This window comes from Epinephelus lanceolatus, chromosome 6 (assembly GCF_041903045.1).
Source record: "Epinephelus lanceolatus isolate andai-2023 chromosome 6, ASM4190304v1, whole genome shotgun sequence".
In the NCBI taxonomy this organism is placed as follows: Eukaryota; Metazoa; Chordata; class Actinopteri; order Perciformes; family Serranidae; genus Epinephelus; species Epinephelus lanceolatus.
In genome coordinates, this window is record NC_135739.1 from 19,425,546 (window position 1) to 19,442,781 (window position 17,236).

Consider the following 17,236-nt stretch of genomic DNA (forward strand, 5'->3'; position numbering starts at 1 on the left):
CCTATATATAATCACTACTGAGAGTTTATTAGCATCACCACCTGAGGCACACACTTAAAGAAGGAAGCTTGTTATATGAACATGCAGCCAGCATAAAACTGAGCATGGGTGATATGATTGGCTGGGTGCAAGTGAAGTAAGGGACTGAATAATTAATATGAGGGGAGAGTTGGGGTATACAGAGTGGGGCGAGGATACAGATAAGGAGGGGAGAAGCTATGGATGGAGAGAGAGATGCTGTTGCCAGGGAACAGCAGCCACACAGAGGACCACTGAACACAACAGTAGGATTATCAAATGGAGTAAAGGGACACAGAGACTGGAGCTCATTTCTTCTGTATGGTGCTCATACAGGGGGAAACCCAAAGAAGGGTGTGAATTAATATTTGGAGGTGGAAAAAAGATCCTCCAAAGGTATTTGGAGTTAACAAGCAGAGAAAAGAGGGAGATCATGATGCCAGAGCAGATGCATTCTGATTAAAGGAATTTTGTGTCTTGGTGGTGTGGACGTATGAGCTGAGAGGCAGGCTGTCGGCTCGCTCTTCACGGCCAGTCTTTCCCCAACAAAGGTGGCCAGAGGCGGAGGAGAAGAGGGGGAGTCCAGCACAGAGGTGCCCCCTGTCCTCAGACACCTGCTGCTGGCTAGCGGCTGACATCGAGGACACTGTATGGCTGTGTCTGTGCATCAGTGTGTGTGTGTGTGCATGTGAATGAGTGAAAGACAGGGAGCGTGAGAGGAGAAATTTCAGCCTGACCTCTGCTTCTCTGTTGGTGTGGAGGATCAGGACTTTCTCCTCTAGAATCTTTGAGTCTGCTGCTGAGGAGGAGGGAGGACGCACAGACGAGCGAGAGGTTTAGAGGGGATCTCACACCGCTCATGTGAGTATAGTGACTGAATTAATGTCCTTGCATCTCTGTTCTGCTCGCTGCACCCTGCAGCCGCCTTATACTGACTGCATGCACATTGGATTGTGCATAAACACATGAAATCCATTTAGATGGATTTCCTTTTGGCTGTTACATTTGGGATGACCCAGAAAGACTGCGAGGCCATTTTACTCTGTGAGTGTAATGTGCTGCACATTGGTGGCAATTCATTTTGCAGATTTTTTTCTCCGACATTGACATTTTCAGGCAGGATGAGGGAACGTGGGCAGCACAGTATGCAGGAACATGGTGTTTTACTTGCACATATACCGGGTTACATCCTTAGCTAAAGGTCAATTTCTCCACACAGCATTTTGTTGAAATCTGAAATGATTGTTGGAATAATTTCACTTACTATTACATGATTTTTTCTAGCCTGCCAATGTAAGAAAGAACATCATTATTTGTCAGTGATGATAAATGATTTGTTCTGGTTTCTGCTCTCCCAACCACACACTACCGCTTTCTTCTTCGGGGTGTTGTCCCATTGAAGTGTATGAGACTCTGACCTGCTACAAACAGGTGTGTGATGTTTAGTAAAATCATTTATCTTTGCTTTGCTCCTTCTGTGCAATGTCAGCCCTGCAGAAATGAATAATTTCCTCTATGTTAGATTTGGCTTTTTTCCAGTTTAGTCACAAGTGTCGCTGCCAAAATCACCAAAACCACTCCACTCGTTCTAGTTATTATATCACAGGAATCTATGCTGCATTATTTCTCATTGTGATCAACAATATGCTGACAAGAGTGTCCGGATAACCACAACAGTATTTTTGTTGCGCTGTAGTCTGAAAAAGCTCTTACATTGTGCCTCTCCTCAGAGTGTCTGTTTCTAAGTATCACCTCCAGCACAAACCTGGGGATCCTCTGTCACTCAGCAGAACCTGCTCAGACACTGTGGATTTTATACTTGAGTGGAGAACTACAAAGAGAACAGGACTCTATATCCAATTAAATATCCACAGTGCTCCTCTCATGCGTTCACCAGCTAAAACAGACCTGTGCTTCTGTATTTAAAGCTACAGTAGGTCACTTTTTTTTAGCAAATATGACCAAAAGTTTTTATTTTACTGTCGCTACATCCAGACAGTAGAACATGAGGCAGTAAACCTGTGAAAAAATCATGTTCCTCTGCCTCCTCCTGGTGTTGCATTTGCATTTTTGCATTTGCAGGAATTCTCAAAAACAAGAAATCAGAGCAGAAGCATCTCTAACGCAGCTGTCAATCATGTCATACACTGCTTGTGGACTGTGGTCAAACTGATAAACTGGGCAGTGCTGATCAAATATGAAATTCTGTTTAAAATGAGAATGTTTTCCCCAACTGGTGGGCATTGCTGACATGGTGGCAAGGTCACAAACTAAATAACTAACTAATAACTATATAACTAATATAAAATAGCCAATACATTTTGAGGGAAATGTAATGAAGAGGAAGTTATATTTTCTATTAACATTATGAGGAGATGTTGCTAACTAACGTATATGGCAAGTCGCAAAAATGTTGACACTGAACCTATCACCAAAATGTTCACTGAAAATGTAGTTCAGTTGTTTTCCCCCAAAATAAGCAATCAGTATCCACTCATGTGACTACAGCATTATGAATTTTTTATTACATTTTTTATTAACATTTAAACAAAATCACAATCTTCCTTTAACCAAAGTGCATTTGTTGCCTAAACCTACAACAGTCTTGATGCAAATCCAAGGTTCTGGTGTCAAAGTCCTGGACTGTATACGCCCATTATCCTCCTCAACTGTCTTCTTGCAGCACTTACATGGTAAATGAGTGTAGTGTTTTGTTACCTGAAAGAAACGTCTCCAAGCGTTGTCTCCAGGCAGCAGTTACGTTGCTACAGCAATGTTATTAAAAGAGCAGTTTAGTAACAAACATAGTTTCTAGGAGGCAAGGTTGGCTAAACAGTACACTGATATATGTTTCTGAAAACATGAGGCGAGAAACAGGCAATGCAGTGACAAAATCTTGATTCATGTTTGATCAGCACTGCCTAGTCTGACAGTGTGACTGCAGTTCATGAGTAGTGATTGACTTGATTGACATGTGCTCTCTTTAAACTTGGCCTGTGATTGGCCAGAGTATCCCGTCACGGGCTAGATTTTATAAACCCTGGAAACAGAGCTAAGTCAACCCAGTATCACTCCAAAGTCATCGAAATCCAGCACGTGGTCGGTGACCTCCAGCATTTGACACCAACAAAAAAAGCCATCCTTTCACGTCGGCATGATACGCTACAGATCGCCATTATTGTTAAACAGCACCTGTCAGGGGGAAATGCAGCGGGACAACAACAACATCAAGGCAGCCAAAGTCTTTCACCTGGGAGGCCGGTGTTGGCTTCTCGTAAGATTGTAAAGCCAAACCCTGTTCTTTTTTCCTAAACCCAAACCATGTTTGTTGCTGAAGAAAAAAAACGTCAATTCACGGTGTTGTACTGGTTACTGTATGTAACCAGGACAATTCCTGTGAAAATGGAAGTGTATTTTGAAAACAGATAATGCATGTAACAGGCAAACCTTGACATGGCATCCAAGAGCGGCAACAGCCAACGCACCCAGGGTACCTTGCATGTCATATGTTGACGTGGAAAGTCCATGACCAAATGTCAATATGTGACGCGGTCGGACTGAGAATGTGTTGGCCAAGCTGAGGTGCAGAAGTCTAGTGTTTTCTCAGATCACTTAAATTAGAATACGATCAAGGTTTATTTTGCGATTTTTGCCCAGGAAGGCCAAACTCAAACTGCCTACGTCACCTTTAATCTATCACTATTGTGTTGTGATAATCCACCTGGATATCAGCTTTAAATCCTGTAGTTTATCAGAGTGGAGTGCACCTTAATGCCACTATTGATTATGCAGTCAGTGTGTAATCACTGTATCGTATCAGTATGGGAACTGTCTTCAAACTCTTGAGTGCAAATGAATGAATATTAGATCAGAAGAGAAGTTCTATTGGTGACGTGAAGCCTGAGTGTGAGCAGAGATCAAATGGGCAGCAGCCACATATGTGCAGTAGGATTAGGGAGCAGCGAGGGAGGATTAGGGGTGCATGTCGTCCTCCTCATTGGCCCCTTAAATTCCACCCAGGAGGAAATTTGTTCGTGATATTTGACATTGAGGAGAGCCGAGCTCAGAAACTGGGCTCTGCCCGACTCAGTCACATGCCTCTCACATGTGCTCCTCTGGGCAGAGGGATAAAAACCATGTGACTGAAGAGTGGTTACAGCCCCCAAATTGTGATGAAAAATCATATGGGTAAAATCCTCCAACAATGCCGACTTCTCTCTTTGTCATCTAAGTCAGACACGTGTTCCTGCAGTGCAGCCATGACGCTGACTGTCTAGTTAGTACACTCATTTGATGTGACAGCTTTCCTTTGTTACTGTAAATGGGGTTCATAGATAAATGCTTCTCTTCACACTCCCAGGCCCCGGCTCTCCTCTCTGAGGGATGGGCACCACAGAGGCAACTCTACGAATGGAGAACTTGGAAGTGAAAGACGAGTGGCAGGATGAAGACTTCCCCAGGTGGGATCCTTTTACTTTCTACTGCTTATCATCAATGAAATGTCCTTTTGAAGTCAGATATAGACAACTGTTTGATGCTGGACGTGGATAACTATGAGACAGCTCAGCAAAAAGCTGTCATTATGGCATTTTTAGAGCAGTGATCCCCAACCTTCTTCCTTAAGGGACGCCTTTTCTATCATTGAGTAAACTGACAAGCTCGGACTAAGTGATATATTTTAAACAGTCTTTCATACTGGGTGGCACAGTGGTGCAGTGATTAGTACTGTTGCCTCACATCAAGAGGGTTTGAGGTTCGAATCCACCAGCCTGCCGGGTCCCTCTCTGCAGAGTTTACATGTCCTCTCCAGGTGCTCCAGCTTCCTCCCACAACCAAAAGACATGTATGTTAGGTTAATTGGTTACTTTAAATTGTAAATCTTTGTGTCAGCCCTGTGATAGTCTGGCGACCTGTTCTGGGTGTACCATCCTCTCGCCCAATGACAGCTGGGATAGGCTCCAGCATATCCATGACCCTGTATCAGGACAAGCAATTACGGAAAAAATGAATGAATGAATGTATTATACAAACTTAATAAGGCTTCTTTGTCATTGTTCTATCAGCTCTTTGGTTGTTCATAATTTTCTAATACATATGGCTCTATGAATACAGCTTTCTTTTTAAAGTTCATGTCTTAAATTAGGGCTGCACGGTGGCATGGTTAGCACTGTCACCTCACAGTGTCTTAGAGCTGTGTGTGAGCCTGTAGCTATAGGGCATACTCTTGTGTTTGTGTGTGCTGATGAATATGAATTATATTTTAATTTATGACTGAATGGCTAATTTTTTTAGAATTAATTGTGCAGTAAATTATGGATTAATCGCCATCTGCACCATATTGCTTCCAATGCTGGGTGGATTTAGAAGCCGTGTTGTTTATAGTAGTCATTTTTGTAATACTGACACTTTTTAATCTTATAAAAACATACTCATTGTAATTATAGCCTTATCTTTTTATGTTCTACTGTCTGAGCAACAGTAGAGCTAAATATTTTGCTACTGTAACTGAAGGTTTTATTGATTATTATATTAGGGATTGAGCTCAGATTGACATTTAATTTCTGTTCACAGTAAGAAAAAGAAACAGAGAGAACGATAAATGAAGGATGGCAACAGAAAGCTTTAAAAATCTGGGGGATGTAAGTGTTCAGAGTCTGAGATGGAGAGCTTGATGGGCAGAAAAAGAGCAGGGCAGAACAGTCAGTGCTGCGCTCCCTCCTTCTGTCTCCATCCTCCTCCCTCCTCCCCCTCTTCCTCTGCCCGATTGGGAGGCAGGAAGCCAGGGAGCAGGTGCAGCTCTGTCTGTAAATGGTCTCAGGCTACGTCATGTGACGCAACAGCAGTCACCGATCAACAACACAGCATCGCCAGGAAAATGGTGGCAGGTTTTGGTTAGAGACAGACACAGACGCAGGAGCAGCCAGCAGCAAGTGGATTATCAGGGCAGCCTCTTAGAGATGCTCTGCTTCAGCTGAGAAGACAGGGAATGAGTAAGCAAACCAAACATTAAGGTGTGTGAGGTTATAAAGCTCATTTGAATTGGATTTGACAACAGCAGCCCTGTGCTGTTTCCAGAAGGTAAGCATCATCGATTCCTCCTGATATTGCTGTTTATAGCTGAATGACAATGCAGCCATGAACATGAACAAAGGAGATTATCTTGCTTCTGTTAAAAGACAAAATCTGTGTATAGATTTGGCTCCATTTCTGACAAAGGAAGCGTTAGACTAGTAATCACCGCAGGGGTCCCCAGGGGAAGAGGGTCGGATCATTCATCAGTGCATGTTTCTCTGGGCTAAAGCCAGTATTGTTGGCTCAGGAGGAGCACACACTTTCCTCGTCAAGATGGGAGGATGAGGCAGTTGGCTTTCACAGGAATGCAGCTAAAACTCCTCTCTGCTGAACGGCACTGCGCTGTAGCTCTCTGTATCTCTTGTGTCTGAATCCTGTAGTTGTACAACCCTGATTCCAGGTCTCTGGTTGCACTGGGTGTTGTTGCTAACATGCAAAAAACACTTCTGTCCCAATGCGCATTGTTTTGCCTACTTGCAAATAAACACACAGATGGGCACATGCTGCACAAACATATGCAGAGCAGGATTTTGACCTCCTGTTCGCTCCTCCTTCTGCACAAGGTTTCAACAGTAAATAACAAGTGGCTAAAAGGGACAGAGAGCTGAATCTCTTCTCTCTCTTTCACTCATTCTCTATCTTTTATTTCTCCTTATTTCTCCTCTATTTCTCCCACCTCCTTTTCTCTTCCCCTCTCACGCCCTGCCTGGCAGCCCTGTAATCTTCATCTCTCCCCAGAGAGAAGTTAATTACCATCTCTACCCTCTTCTGCTTTCTCCTCTTTTTAGTGCTTAGCCAGATCAGTGACAACACACACGCCTCTACTGGTCCATTGAACACCATCCTAATCACAGTGTTACATGTAATTGTGAGGCCATAGTTAGAGACTACTAGGACAGACAGCAGAAACGCAACCAAGGTTAAAGGTCAGGTGTGTAGGATGTAGGGGGATATGTTGGCAAAAACTGAATACGATATAATATTTATGTTTTCTTTGTTGTATCATCACCTGAGAATGAGCTGTTAAATATCTACATAAGAAGCGGTTTGTTGTCCATGGAGTCTGCCATGTTGCACTGCCATGTTTCTGCAGTAGCCCAGAAGGGGCAAATCAAACACTGGCTCTATAAAAGGCCATTTGCATTTTTGTGTAGCAGCCCCTCCATAATGAACCGCATCAGAAAAACAATTATTTTTCTATGTGAATGTGCTTTATTCAGTCATTTTATTGGTTTAAATCACTGGGTCCATTATTTTCAGAGGTGGGTAGTGTAGCCAAATATTGTACTCAAGTAAAAGTACTGATACTTTAGAACAATATTACTCAAGTAAAAGTAAAAAGTAGTCATCCAAATAATTACTTAAATAAGAGTATTTGGTGAAAAAACTACTCAAGTACTGAGTAACTATTGAGTAACGTCTGATTTATTTGTAAAATAAGAACATGAACGTAATCAATCAATCAAAAATAATAATCTGCAAATTCATGTATTTTAAACGATACCCCTTTAACTAAAACAAAAATAAATTAAATCTTTACAAACATAACCTAAATCAAGGCACAAGAAACACAAATATATTCTTATACATACAGTATATATATATATATATATATATGTACTCAGAGGTGGGTAGAGTAGCCAAATATTGTACTCAAGTAAGAGCATTGTTGCTTTAAAACAATATAACTCAAGTAAAAGTAAAAAGTATTTTGCATTAAAACTACTCTGAAAAGTACAATTTATCCAAAAAGTTACTCAAGTAAATGTAACTGAGTAAATGTAACTAGTTACTACCCACCTCTGATTATTTTTGAAGAGAACGAGACCTCTGTGAATAATTCGGCTCCTAGAGAAAACCCTCTGAATGTCTGGATCTTGAGTTATCAGTGAGCACGCATTAGCAGATGCTGGGCTGGCGGCCTGTCTGTGATGAGCAGAGCAGCATCGGAGAAACACTGATTTGTAAGTGAAACTGCTTTATTCAGTGTTTTAAATCACCTAGTCCATTCGTTTTGGAGAGGAAGAGACCTCTGTGGATAATTCGGCTCCTGCTAAAAACCTCCTGAACAATGAACATTGACAGAATCCCAACAGGAAGTTCATGCTTGGCACATGGGAGAAGTTTTAGCTGAGTGTAATCTGCAATCTCCACCTCTAGACGCCACTAAAATCCTACTCTCTCTTTGTGACGGTTTACTGGCTCCAAACCATAGTTGGGAACACACTGGCTTATTAACGTTAAATTAGCTTTGCTCATTATTAGCTGGTAACTAGCTTCCAGCCGTCCGGACCACCCTGCAGAAGGAAGGATACCATAAACGTGGCCTTCTCATTAGGTTTAACAGTAGCCCTAAGCTTATAGACTTAATTCTGCTGATTATCAACACTCTTTGCCACCTGCCGTCTTCACCATGACACCTTGAGAGAGCTGCTTCCCTTTATACACACACACACACACCATGAAGCACACGTCACACCCTCACAGGTTACCCACAAGGCCACCGCCCCTTAAAGGGGGAAAAGGGTGAGCTGGTAACACTACATACTGTTCCTTTAAGTCAAATCTACTTATTAGCCAAAGTTTAGGTTGTTTTTTTAATTAGTTAAGACCCAGTAAAAGTCATTAATGTGTGTTTCCCTCCAGACCACTACCAGAGTACGGAGACATGGATCCCTCTTGTGGTCTCACAGACGACAGAGCCTGTAAGTAACTCTGGGGAGTGGAGGGTCACTGACTGGTCAACCATAATAACCCTGCTTTCTGACACCAGTTAACTTTTCTGATCTGTCTTGCTGCAGCTCCTCCTAACTCCCTGAATGTGAGCCCACCTGGAGGAGGAGGTGGCAGCGGAATGTCCTCCACCCACCGCAAACGGCGCACACTGGTTGCCCCAGAGATGAACCTTTCCCTGGACCAAAGCGAGGGCTCTTTGCTGTCAGATGACTTCCTGGATACACCAGATGACCTGGACATCAACGTTGATGACATCGATACGCCTGATGAGACAGACTCACTGGAGTTCATCACCAATGGCAACGAGCTGGAGTGGGAGGGTAAGTGGTTAAAAACACACGACTGTTGACTGTTATAACTCCTTTATTATACCTGTGCTAAACCATAACACTCACCTTTAAAAACTAGCAGTAAGATTATGCTGATTTATGCTCAGTTTAAATGCAGTAATTGTTCATATGAATATTGATGGAATATCTTTTATGATATCTATCAGTTTTTACATAGGCTACTGAAGCTTGCAGATACAGTAACTTTTTTTCAGTCCTAATATTTTATGTTTTTATTTGTTTACTTTGCTCTTTTTTAGTATTTTAGTATTAGTTAGTATTTTCAATTTAATTTTCAGTACTTTTATTTGCATGATTTTATTTAACTGGCGTACAGAATTGTTTTAATCTTTTTTTTTTTTTTAAATATAAAGCACTTTTAACCAACTTTAACAGTACTGTACATACTTTTTTTTCTTACTATGTTTATATATTTTAACCCTCTCCGAGTCAACACCCACTTTGGTCTTACAATCTGAAAATAGTCCTAATAAGTGTATCTACAACTGACTGAAGTTGGAATATCTAACTTAAAACTAATAATAATAACTAACCACAAACCTGAGTCTTAATCCTGAATAAATGTCAGTCTTTATTCTCAGACAGTAACACAAAACGTAATTGTAGTTTTGCCAAATCTAAATGTAATCCTAATTCAAATGCTGAACCAAAACCTCATTTGAAAGGAGCTCACACACAATATATAGACAATAAGTTTTACTGGAACCTGTCCAGCGTAGTACATATTTCAGTACATATTTATTAAGAACAAACTCTGCTCTGTGTCCATCCAGATGACACACCAGTGGCCTCAGCCAAAGCAGGTCCAGCTGACGGTTCAGGAGATGTGGATGGGGAGGGGAATGCTAACAATGGACGCCTCTGGAGGACTGTGATCATTGGAGAACAGGAGCATCGTATTGACATGCAGGTCATCAGACCCTACCTCCGGGTCATCACACACGGAGGTCAGTGACAGGAGGGAGATCAATCAAATCACTTTGGAAGATGGTTGCCAGTATTATACCAAAATTACAGCCTTAAAAACATTATATTAAAAGGGGCAAACGCCTGAGAAGACCAGCATTCATGTTAAAGAATCAGCATACCTACTAAGCTGATGTTACAGTCCATTAACTGAATCTCTCTCCCATCAGGTTATTATGGCGAGGGCCTCAATGCCATCATTGTTTTCTCTGCGTGTTACCTGCCTGACAGCAGCTGTCCAGACTACCACTACATCATGGAGAACCTCTTCCTGTGAGTGACTTTTAGTTTTCATGTTCAGGTTTTGATAATGTGCATGAATGAATTACTGAATATACAAACCGAGCACCGAGCCCTAAGTTAGAATAACCATTATTATCATATCTGGTAGGAAAGTAACATGGCTCTATCAAATGATGTCTGCCCATGATGCTGTCTTACTCCTCCAGGTACGTAGTGAGCAGCCTGGAGATGCTCGTGGCTGAAGATTACCTGATCATCTACATGAATGGAGCCACTCCTCGGAGTAAGATGCCTGGGATCAGCTGGCTGAAGAAATGTTACCAAATGATTGACAGAAGGTGGGAAACTATGAGAAACTACTCCAACATATTGACTATGATTGTGATTAATATTAAAGGTTCTTTGTGCAACATTCAGAGCATTAATATAGAGGCAAAGCACTATTTCCTATGTAAAGAAATAGTGGAGTGATGGCATCCTAAGCAGAGAATTAAGTCATACTCCTTCTGTGTGTGTTGTAATCTGAGCTTCTCTGTGGTTTGTTGTTGTAGCCAGTTTGGCCGTGCGTGCATGTGTGTATTCCACTGGCTCACTTTGCACTGCGTTCATACAGCAATTACTGCTGAAACTGGGATGGTGTTGGTGTGGAAGCGTAGCACTCACCCTTTGGTTCCTCCCTGGTTAACACTGTTGCTGTTGTTTAGTGGTTCATGGAGTTAGCACTATTTGTTGCCAGCAGCTGGCTCAGCCACCTCCATGTTTTGGACCATCTCCAGACAACTCCTAAGTTTTGAATTTCGCATGCAGCCTTTTAAAACTTACTTTCCTGAACTGAATTATGAATTAGGCCCTCTGTGCTATATTTATCTGCTGAGCGCTCTTCACCATTAGCATACAGAAATGCATGACATTGATAGTGACAGATACAAAGGGACGGTTAATAGAAGTTGTCACTTGCTGTCAGTCAGTAATGAGGATGAGTCAGAGGCTAAATTTGCAGCTTGACTCTGTTTAGAGATGACTTCCTCTTAGTTATCAATTTAATAGTTTTTATATTTTTTGCAAACAATAACAGAACTGAATCGACTTGTTATTTGCTTTGTGGCAGACTGAGGAAAAACCTGAAGTCTTTGGTAATCGCTCATCCCACCTGGTTCATACGCACCGTCCTGGCTATATCAAGGCCTTTTATCAGGTAAACACACACACACACACCAACAGCTGAACAATTATGTTTCAGACTGAGGAATCTACAAAAGTTGGTGCACAAGTTAAAATGCTTTTTGAAGTAGTGATCACAGTCAGCTGATGAGGACTGAACCATGCTTCTAATCATTTTGTTACTGTGACATCAGTGATGCAGTGACTGTAACTTTGGTTGTGTTGCTGTTGTCCTCTGCAGTGTGAAGTTCATGAATAAGATCCAGTACGTCCACAGCCTGGATGAGCTGGCAGAGATCGTCCCCATGGAGCACGTCCATGTTCCTGAGTGTGTGGTGCAGTAAGTATCTCTGAACACTAGATGGAGAAAACGAGCTGTAGCACACTGATCCCAGCCTGCAGGCAGCAGTTACTCCTGGAAATCATTATTCCTGTAAATCTGGCGGAGAACAAGTCTAATGTGACACCTAATGTCTCTGAATGAAAGTAAAACGAGATTAGTGCTGTAGTCCTTTAAAAGAACTTGGATTTACTGGAGAATATAACAGTGTTTCTCATTTTCAGATTTGACGAGGAGAGGATTAAAGCACGGAGGGAAAGGTAAAATACAGTTGATAAGATTATTCACTCATACATATATATTGCTCGTACAGAATCACACATAATGAACTGTCTTTAAGCACTAAAGCTGAATTTTAATGCTCTGCCTTTAAATTCTACAGTAACTGGGCATCATCCAAAATGCCTACAATAACTGTGTGTGTGTGTGTGTGTGTGTGTGTGTGTGTGTGTGTGTGTGTGTGTGTGTTTGTGTTTGTGTGTAGGATGGAGCAGGAGCACAGACAGCAGGAGCAGCAGCAGTCAGTCCCACAGGAGCCAATTAAAAAGTCAGAGAGGTACTGACCCAACCTGGATTTTAAAATCATATTTTCACATCGGACATTTCACTTCATTAGTTATTGGTAAGGTGTCATCCCTCCAACTTTTTAAAAGTTTTTTAATCTTTCATTTCAGGCCGAAGTCGATGATTGTAGATCAAGGATTATGAGAAGGACAGAGCTTTGCAGCCGAAGGTAATAAAAAAACACTGTTGTATTTCTTGTAAGGGCCCAGATGTGGCTCCATGCTTTGAAATAGATTCACCACATAACCCATTAAATCTCCACACAGATGTCTAAGTAGTTTTTTTATATTTCAGTACAAAGGACAGATTAAAACCAGTGTCAAATATTTCAGTACACATACTCAGTGTTTACACTTTCTGTCAAGAAATCAAAATATGTTCTTTATTATGTGAATGCAGTCATGCCGTGCAGTTTTTAAGCAATTGGGTATTTATTCCATTTAAAACCTAATAATCAATGTCAGTTATTTGCTTGTATGTGCATCGTGGGTATTTGAAATGGTGGTTTCTTTTTTTATCACAAGCCTGAGGAGGTGGTGTGCTTGAAACATTACTTTTAAAACCTTCTGCTGGAGCTTCTGAGTGGGGATCCATTTGTTTCAGCTTAGTTCTTTCTTAAACAGAAAAAAAAGCAAGCAGAATATTTGAGTCTACTGTAAATTTTTGCTGAGTCAAAGGCCATGAGAATGTAGGTAACAAATCATAAATAACAAAGAAACAGTGTGCAACAGTTAAAGGTAATAATAATTATGTGCATCTGCTGTATTGCAGAGACATTCATCACATTTACATGAGCATAGTGGCCTGTGGAGAGAGAGCTCAGCCGATGTGGTCTGTCTATTGTTGGGAAGTGGAGCAGACAGCGTGAATGTGGGAGAAGGATTTGTTGTTATTCGTGCAGGGTGTCTCGGTACATTTACATTCAGACTCAGATTCTTTCAGTTGATAGGCCTCCTTTGTCAGAGGGGGTATCTGCCTTTAGTTTGCAGATCTTTACGCTGATACTTGGTCGTAAGAGGGATTTGTTTTTCCACTTCTTGGAGTAGCTTCCCTCGAGTGCTCTTTTTTCTCAGCAGTGCTCCTTTTGCTTTTATTGTGCGAGGTCCTGTCCATTTTAATGTAAGCTTCAGTCTTGGACTGATTTTAGCTACAAAGCACAGTTTCTTGTAACTGTATTTAGGCAAGACCAGTTGAACACATGGATCTTAAAGGCCCAGACAGACCAAACTGGCCTGTTTGTTTACTTTCCTCACTTTAAGAGGTTAATTAAAACAAGGGATGAACTTTTAGAATCATGTAATATCTCCTTTTTTCATTTACAAACTAACACATTTTTAAACACAATTATATTGGTAATGAAGGCATTTGGGTTCCAGTTTGTTTTATCTCTTAAAAGGGTCAGACTGAAACAAAGTACATATTTCTTTTAACTGCATGAGTTTTATTTGATCATGATACAAGAGCAGCAAAATGTTTTCATTGTCCTGTCATGCCTTCATCATCCACAACCTCTTCTTCACGCAGTGTGTGACAAACGTATGGAGCATGAACCCTTGGTTTTATCACCGTACGAAGCAGTGGGTCCAACAAGTCTATGTGCTTCCGTCTTTAACCAACATCCAGCCAATGATTTGTGCCGTCAAGACGGTAAATGCTCCGCCTCATTAATCCCTCTACGTGGAACCCCTTCTCTTTCTCTGCCAGATGGTTTCATACTGCAACTTGAAAATGTACGTTGGAAGTCAGCGCTCTGTTACAGGAAGTGTGTCTCTGTGGAAACTATTGTTGGGTTCATCGATTCATTAACCTGCTGTGTGGTCGGACCTGTTGTATCACTTTTATTGTATAATTGCATCATCATGAGGCTTTGGAAGACCAGGACGTTGACAGAAACGTATAATGCAACACAAATAGACTGGGACATTAAAGAAAGACGTTTGACTTTGGCAATGTTGGGCGACACAACTGTAACTCCAATTATGGATGTTTAAACTTAATTTCATGGAAGATGGCTTTCATTTTCCGAAATTGTACTTTTGGTTAATAATAAATTAAATATACTAAATGAACTCAGAAAAAAGGCCAAATTTTACATCAACAATTCCGAAAGTCTGACAACTGGAGATATAAGCTTTTTGCCTGACGCCAGTGATGTGTAAATATGTTATGTAAGATTTAACACTTGACCACAGATGTTTCACAGCAACATTATTGATGTAGCAGATGCTGATCTTGGGTCAGTGTGTGACCACCTGACCATGCACACATTAATATTCACGCTGGCTCGTGTGAATATAATGTGTGTTAGATGTAAATTACAATGCATCAAATTCCTTCATCTTTATAATTATTATTATTATTTGCCTCATACCTGCTGTATCCTATGCCTTCTTGAGCTCTCTCTCTTTTGCTGTACTGACATTTCGGAAATGTCAAAATGTACTAACATCTGTACTGTACCTTGTGTTTATGATGTGCCTCAGTCATCTTGTGTGTTGAAAATACAGAACATGAACATTTGCATTTTGTGGCCTGGAACACCCATATGAGAAAATCTTTAAGAATTATATATATATGTATTTATATATGTATATATATATATATATATATATACATATATATATGCTGAAAATATAATGTTTATTTTATGTAATTTTATGTATTTTATGGCCACTTAGATGTCATAGAACATTTAAAGGTAGGCTATACTATGCGGGAAGTCGAAAGTTAAAGTAAAAGCCAACCCAGATTGACTCTAGTCAGTGTTTCGTCTCGTCATATTTGTGTTTTTTGGCACTGTGTCTCTTTAACGACTGATGCTTATGGTCTGGTACCTGATGGCTACACACCCACAAATGTCCCGAACACAGAAATAAGAAAATGCAGGCAGAGTCTCTGCAGAAAAATACACCTCCCAACACTTCTGATGGGTCATAAGTGATGTCTGAGTCCATACATTGCTTTTTTAAGGGAATTCCTGCATAGTATACCTTTAAACAAATATGCTTTTTATCAATATTTTAGACTATGTAGTCTGCATATTCCATTCTGTATGTCATGTATAAGATAAATATAATGCTAGCCCACCATATACAAAACGTGCAATTATTTTTTTATGACATTTGTATCAAAGTGGCCATAATTAATACACAAACTTTGTACGAATAATTGTACTTTAATTTGATTAACTGTGCATATCTATAATTCTTACTGATTTGTTTCATATGGGAACATTTGCTCAGATTGTGAAAACATGTTCTGCGACTAACTTGATGAAGTATACAGCGTCCTATGAAAGGAAATTTCAGAAGCATAAAGTTTATGTAGCTTATGTGGAGTTTGTGATTTCCATTTCAGCGGCATGACATCCCCTCATGTTTTTTTTTTTTCTTAGTGTGGCTTTATCTATTGAATATTTGGGACAATGTCAGCACACTCCCATTTAACAGAAGTTTAAACTTTTGTCAGACACCCTAATTGCATTATGGATTGGACGATTCTTGGGTTAAGTTGATTTTCTTGTGTCTTCCATCTCTTCAACTCACAGTAGCAGGAGGGCAGAGGAGGAAGAACTTTTATTTTTGTAAAGTAATTCATAATTGTATCACCTGCCTGCCTTTTTTTTTTCTTTGCACAACTGGATTATTTTTAAGAGGAGAAAAGTCCCTCTAAAGTGTATTCTGTGTTGTTGTTAAGTAGCATTACTGAGGTCACGCAGTCATGTAGCTCTTCGTAAAGCATGAACATGTTTATGCTTCTTTGGAACAGAAACTAGGACTCATGTAATGTCTGTTCCTAAAGTGCCATCCCACTTCTGTTCTTTTGCCTTTCTGGTGCAGGAATGTTAAAGACAGGGTTCAACTTTGAGGTTTGTTTGCTGTACTGAGTGCCTATTTTTGAACCAAATGATTTAAAGAAATCCAGAAGTAAAGTAGTAGAAGTAAAAGAATGTAAAGTGTAGCCTTTTCATCTGTAGTTATTGTAGTTTATAGGTTCGGTTTATCAAGTCGCACCCAATATTGTAAGCAAGGTTTGCATAGAAACGGCTGATATGACCTTTCCAAAAACTGAAATGTTCATTTTGACGATAAAAGCACAATATTTATATTATTACAAATTATTTGCCTGCCATTTGTCTGCTGTAAAATGTTTGCTTAGATTCAAATGGGAAGGAGGATCCATCATTTATTCTGAAGTTCTTTAGATCTCCATGATCGGTTCTGCCTTGTAAATACGAATGAATAAACTGTTCCTCCAAAAATCTGTTTTGTTTTATGTTTTCACACATTTGGGTATGCACTGGAAAAACTTGATACTTGAAATGACTTGTCCATTCTAGACTGCTGTATGTTACTGAGACAAAGTTTAGAGCCTCATATCCACTATGGGGGTGTGGGTAGGTGTTTGCTAACGAGTTTGTGAGAGGCTGTTTTATGTCTGTGTTGTGTTTCCATTTTTTTTTCTGCTGCACCCAAGAGGCCAACAAAAGCAGTTGCTGCAGGTTTAAGTGGCAATTACAGCTTTGACATAATGGTCAATATGGTGGTTGAATCTTGCGTGTAATAACTCTGGCAGCACACAACAAAAAAATGCATTAAAAGGAACAATTCTACTTGATCCATTGTGTTCCCTTTGTATTAAACACTTAGTAAGTGTGCAGTCATTTTATGCTTTATGGAGGCACTGCAGAAAAAAAGGGAACCACTGATGTACAGTCATTCGTGCCTGTAATCAAATAATATAATTTGCTCCTCCACATATATCTAAAGAGCATACAGCTATTCTA

The 17,236-nt window shown here is 40.4% G+C and overlaps 1 protein-coding gene across 5 annotated transcripts; it reads left to right on the forward strand.

The window, feature by feature from the left end:
- The first annotated feature begins 219 nt into the window (after positions 1 to 219).
- atcaya (ATCAY kinesin light chain interacting caytaxin a) lies at positions 220 to 16,711 on the forward strand. 5 transcript variants are annotated; one of them, XM_033622516.2, is made up of 14 exons: positions 222 to 879; positions 1,421 to 1,449; positions 4,379 to 4,478; positions 8,737 to 8,795; positions 8,892 to 9,146; positions 9,950 to 10,123; positions 10,313 to 10,415; positions 10,592 to 10,723; positions 11,494 to 11,580; positions 11,788 to 11,886; positions 12,111 to 12,146; positions 12,371 to 12,442; positions 12,561 to 12,619; positions 13,975 to 16,711. In XM_033622516.2, exons 3-13 carry the CDS (start codon positions 4,402 to 4,404, stop codon positions 12,592 to 12,594), a joined length of 1,128 nt encoding a protein of 375 aa, XP_033478407.1. In that variant the 5' UTR covers positions 222 to 879; positions 1,421 to 1,449; positions 4,379 to 4,401; the 3' UTR covers positions 12,595 to 12,619; positions 13,975 to 16,711. The 5 variants fall into 5 exon arrangements, with proteins under 5 accessions (XP_078024892.1, XP_033478407.1, XP_033478406.1 ...); XM_033622515.2 differs by lacking the exon at positions 1,421 to 1,449 and having other exon boundaries at positions 223 to 879; XM_078168765.1 differs by lacking the exons at positions 222 to 879; positions 1,421 to 1,449 and adding an exon at positions 4,277 to 4,294.
- Positions 16,712 to 17,236: the final 525 nt, after the last annotated feature.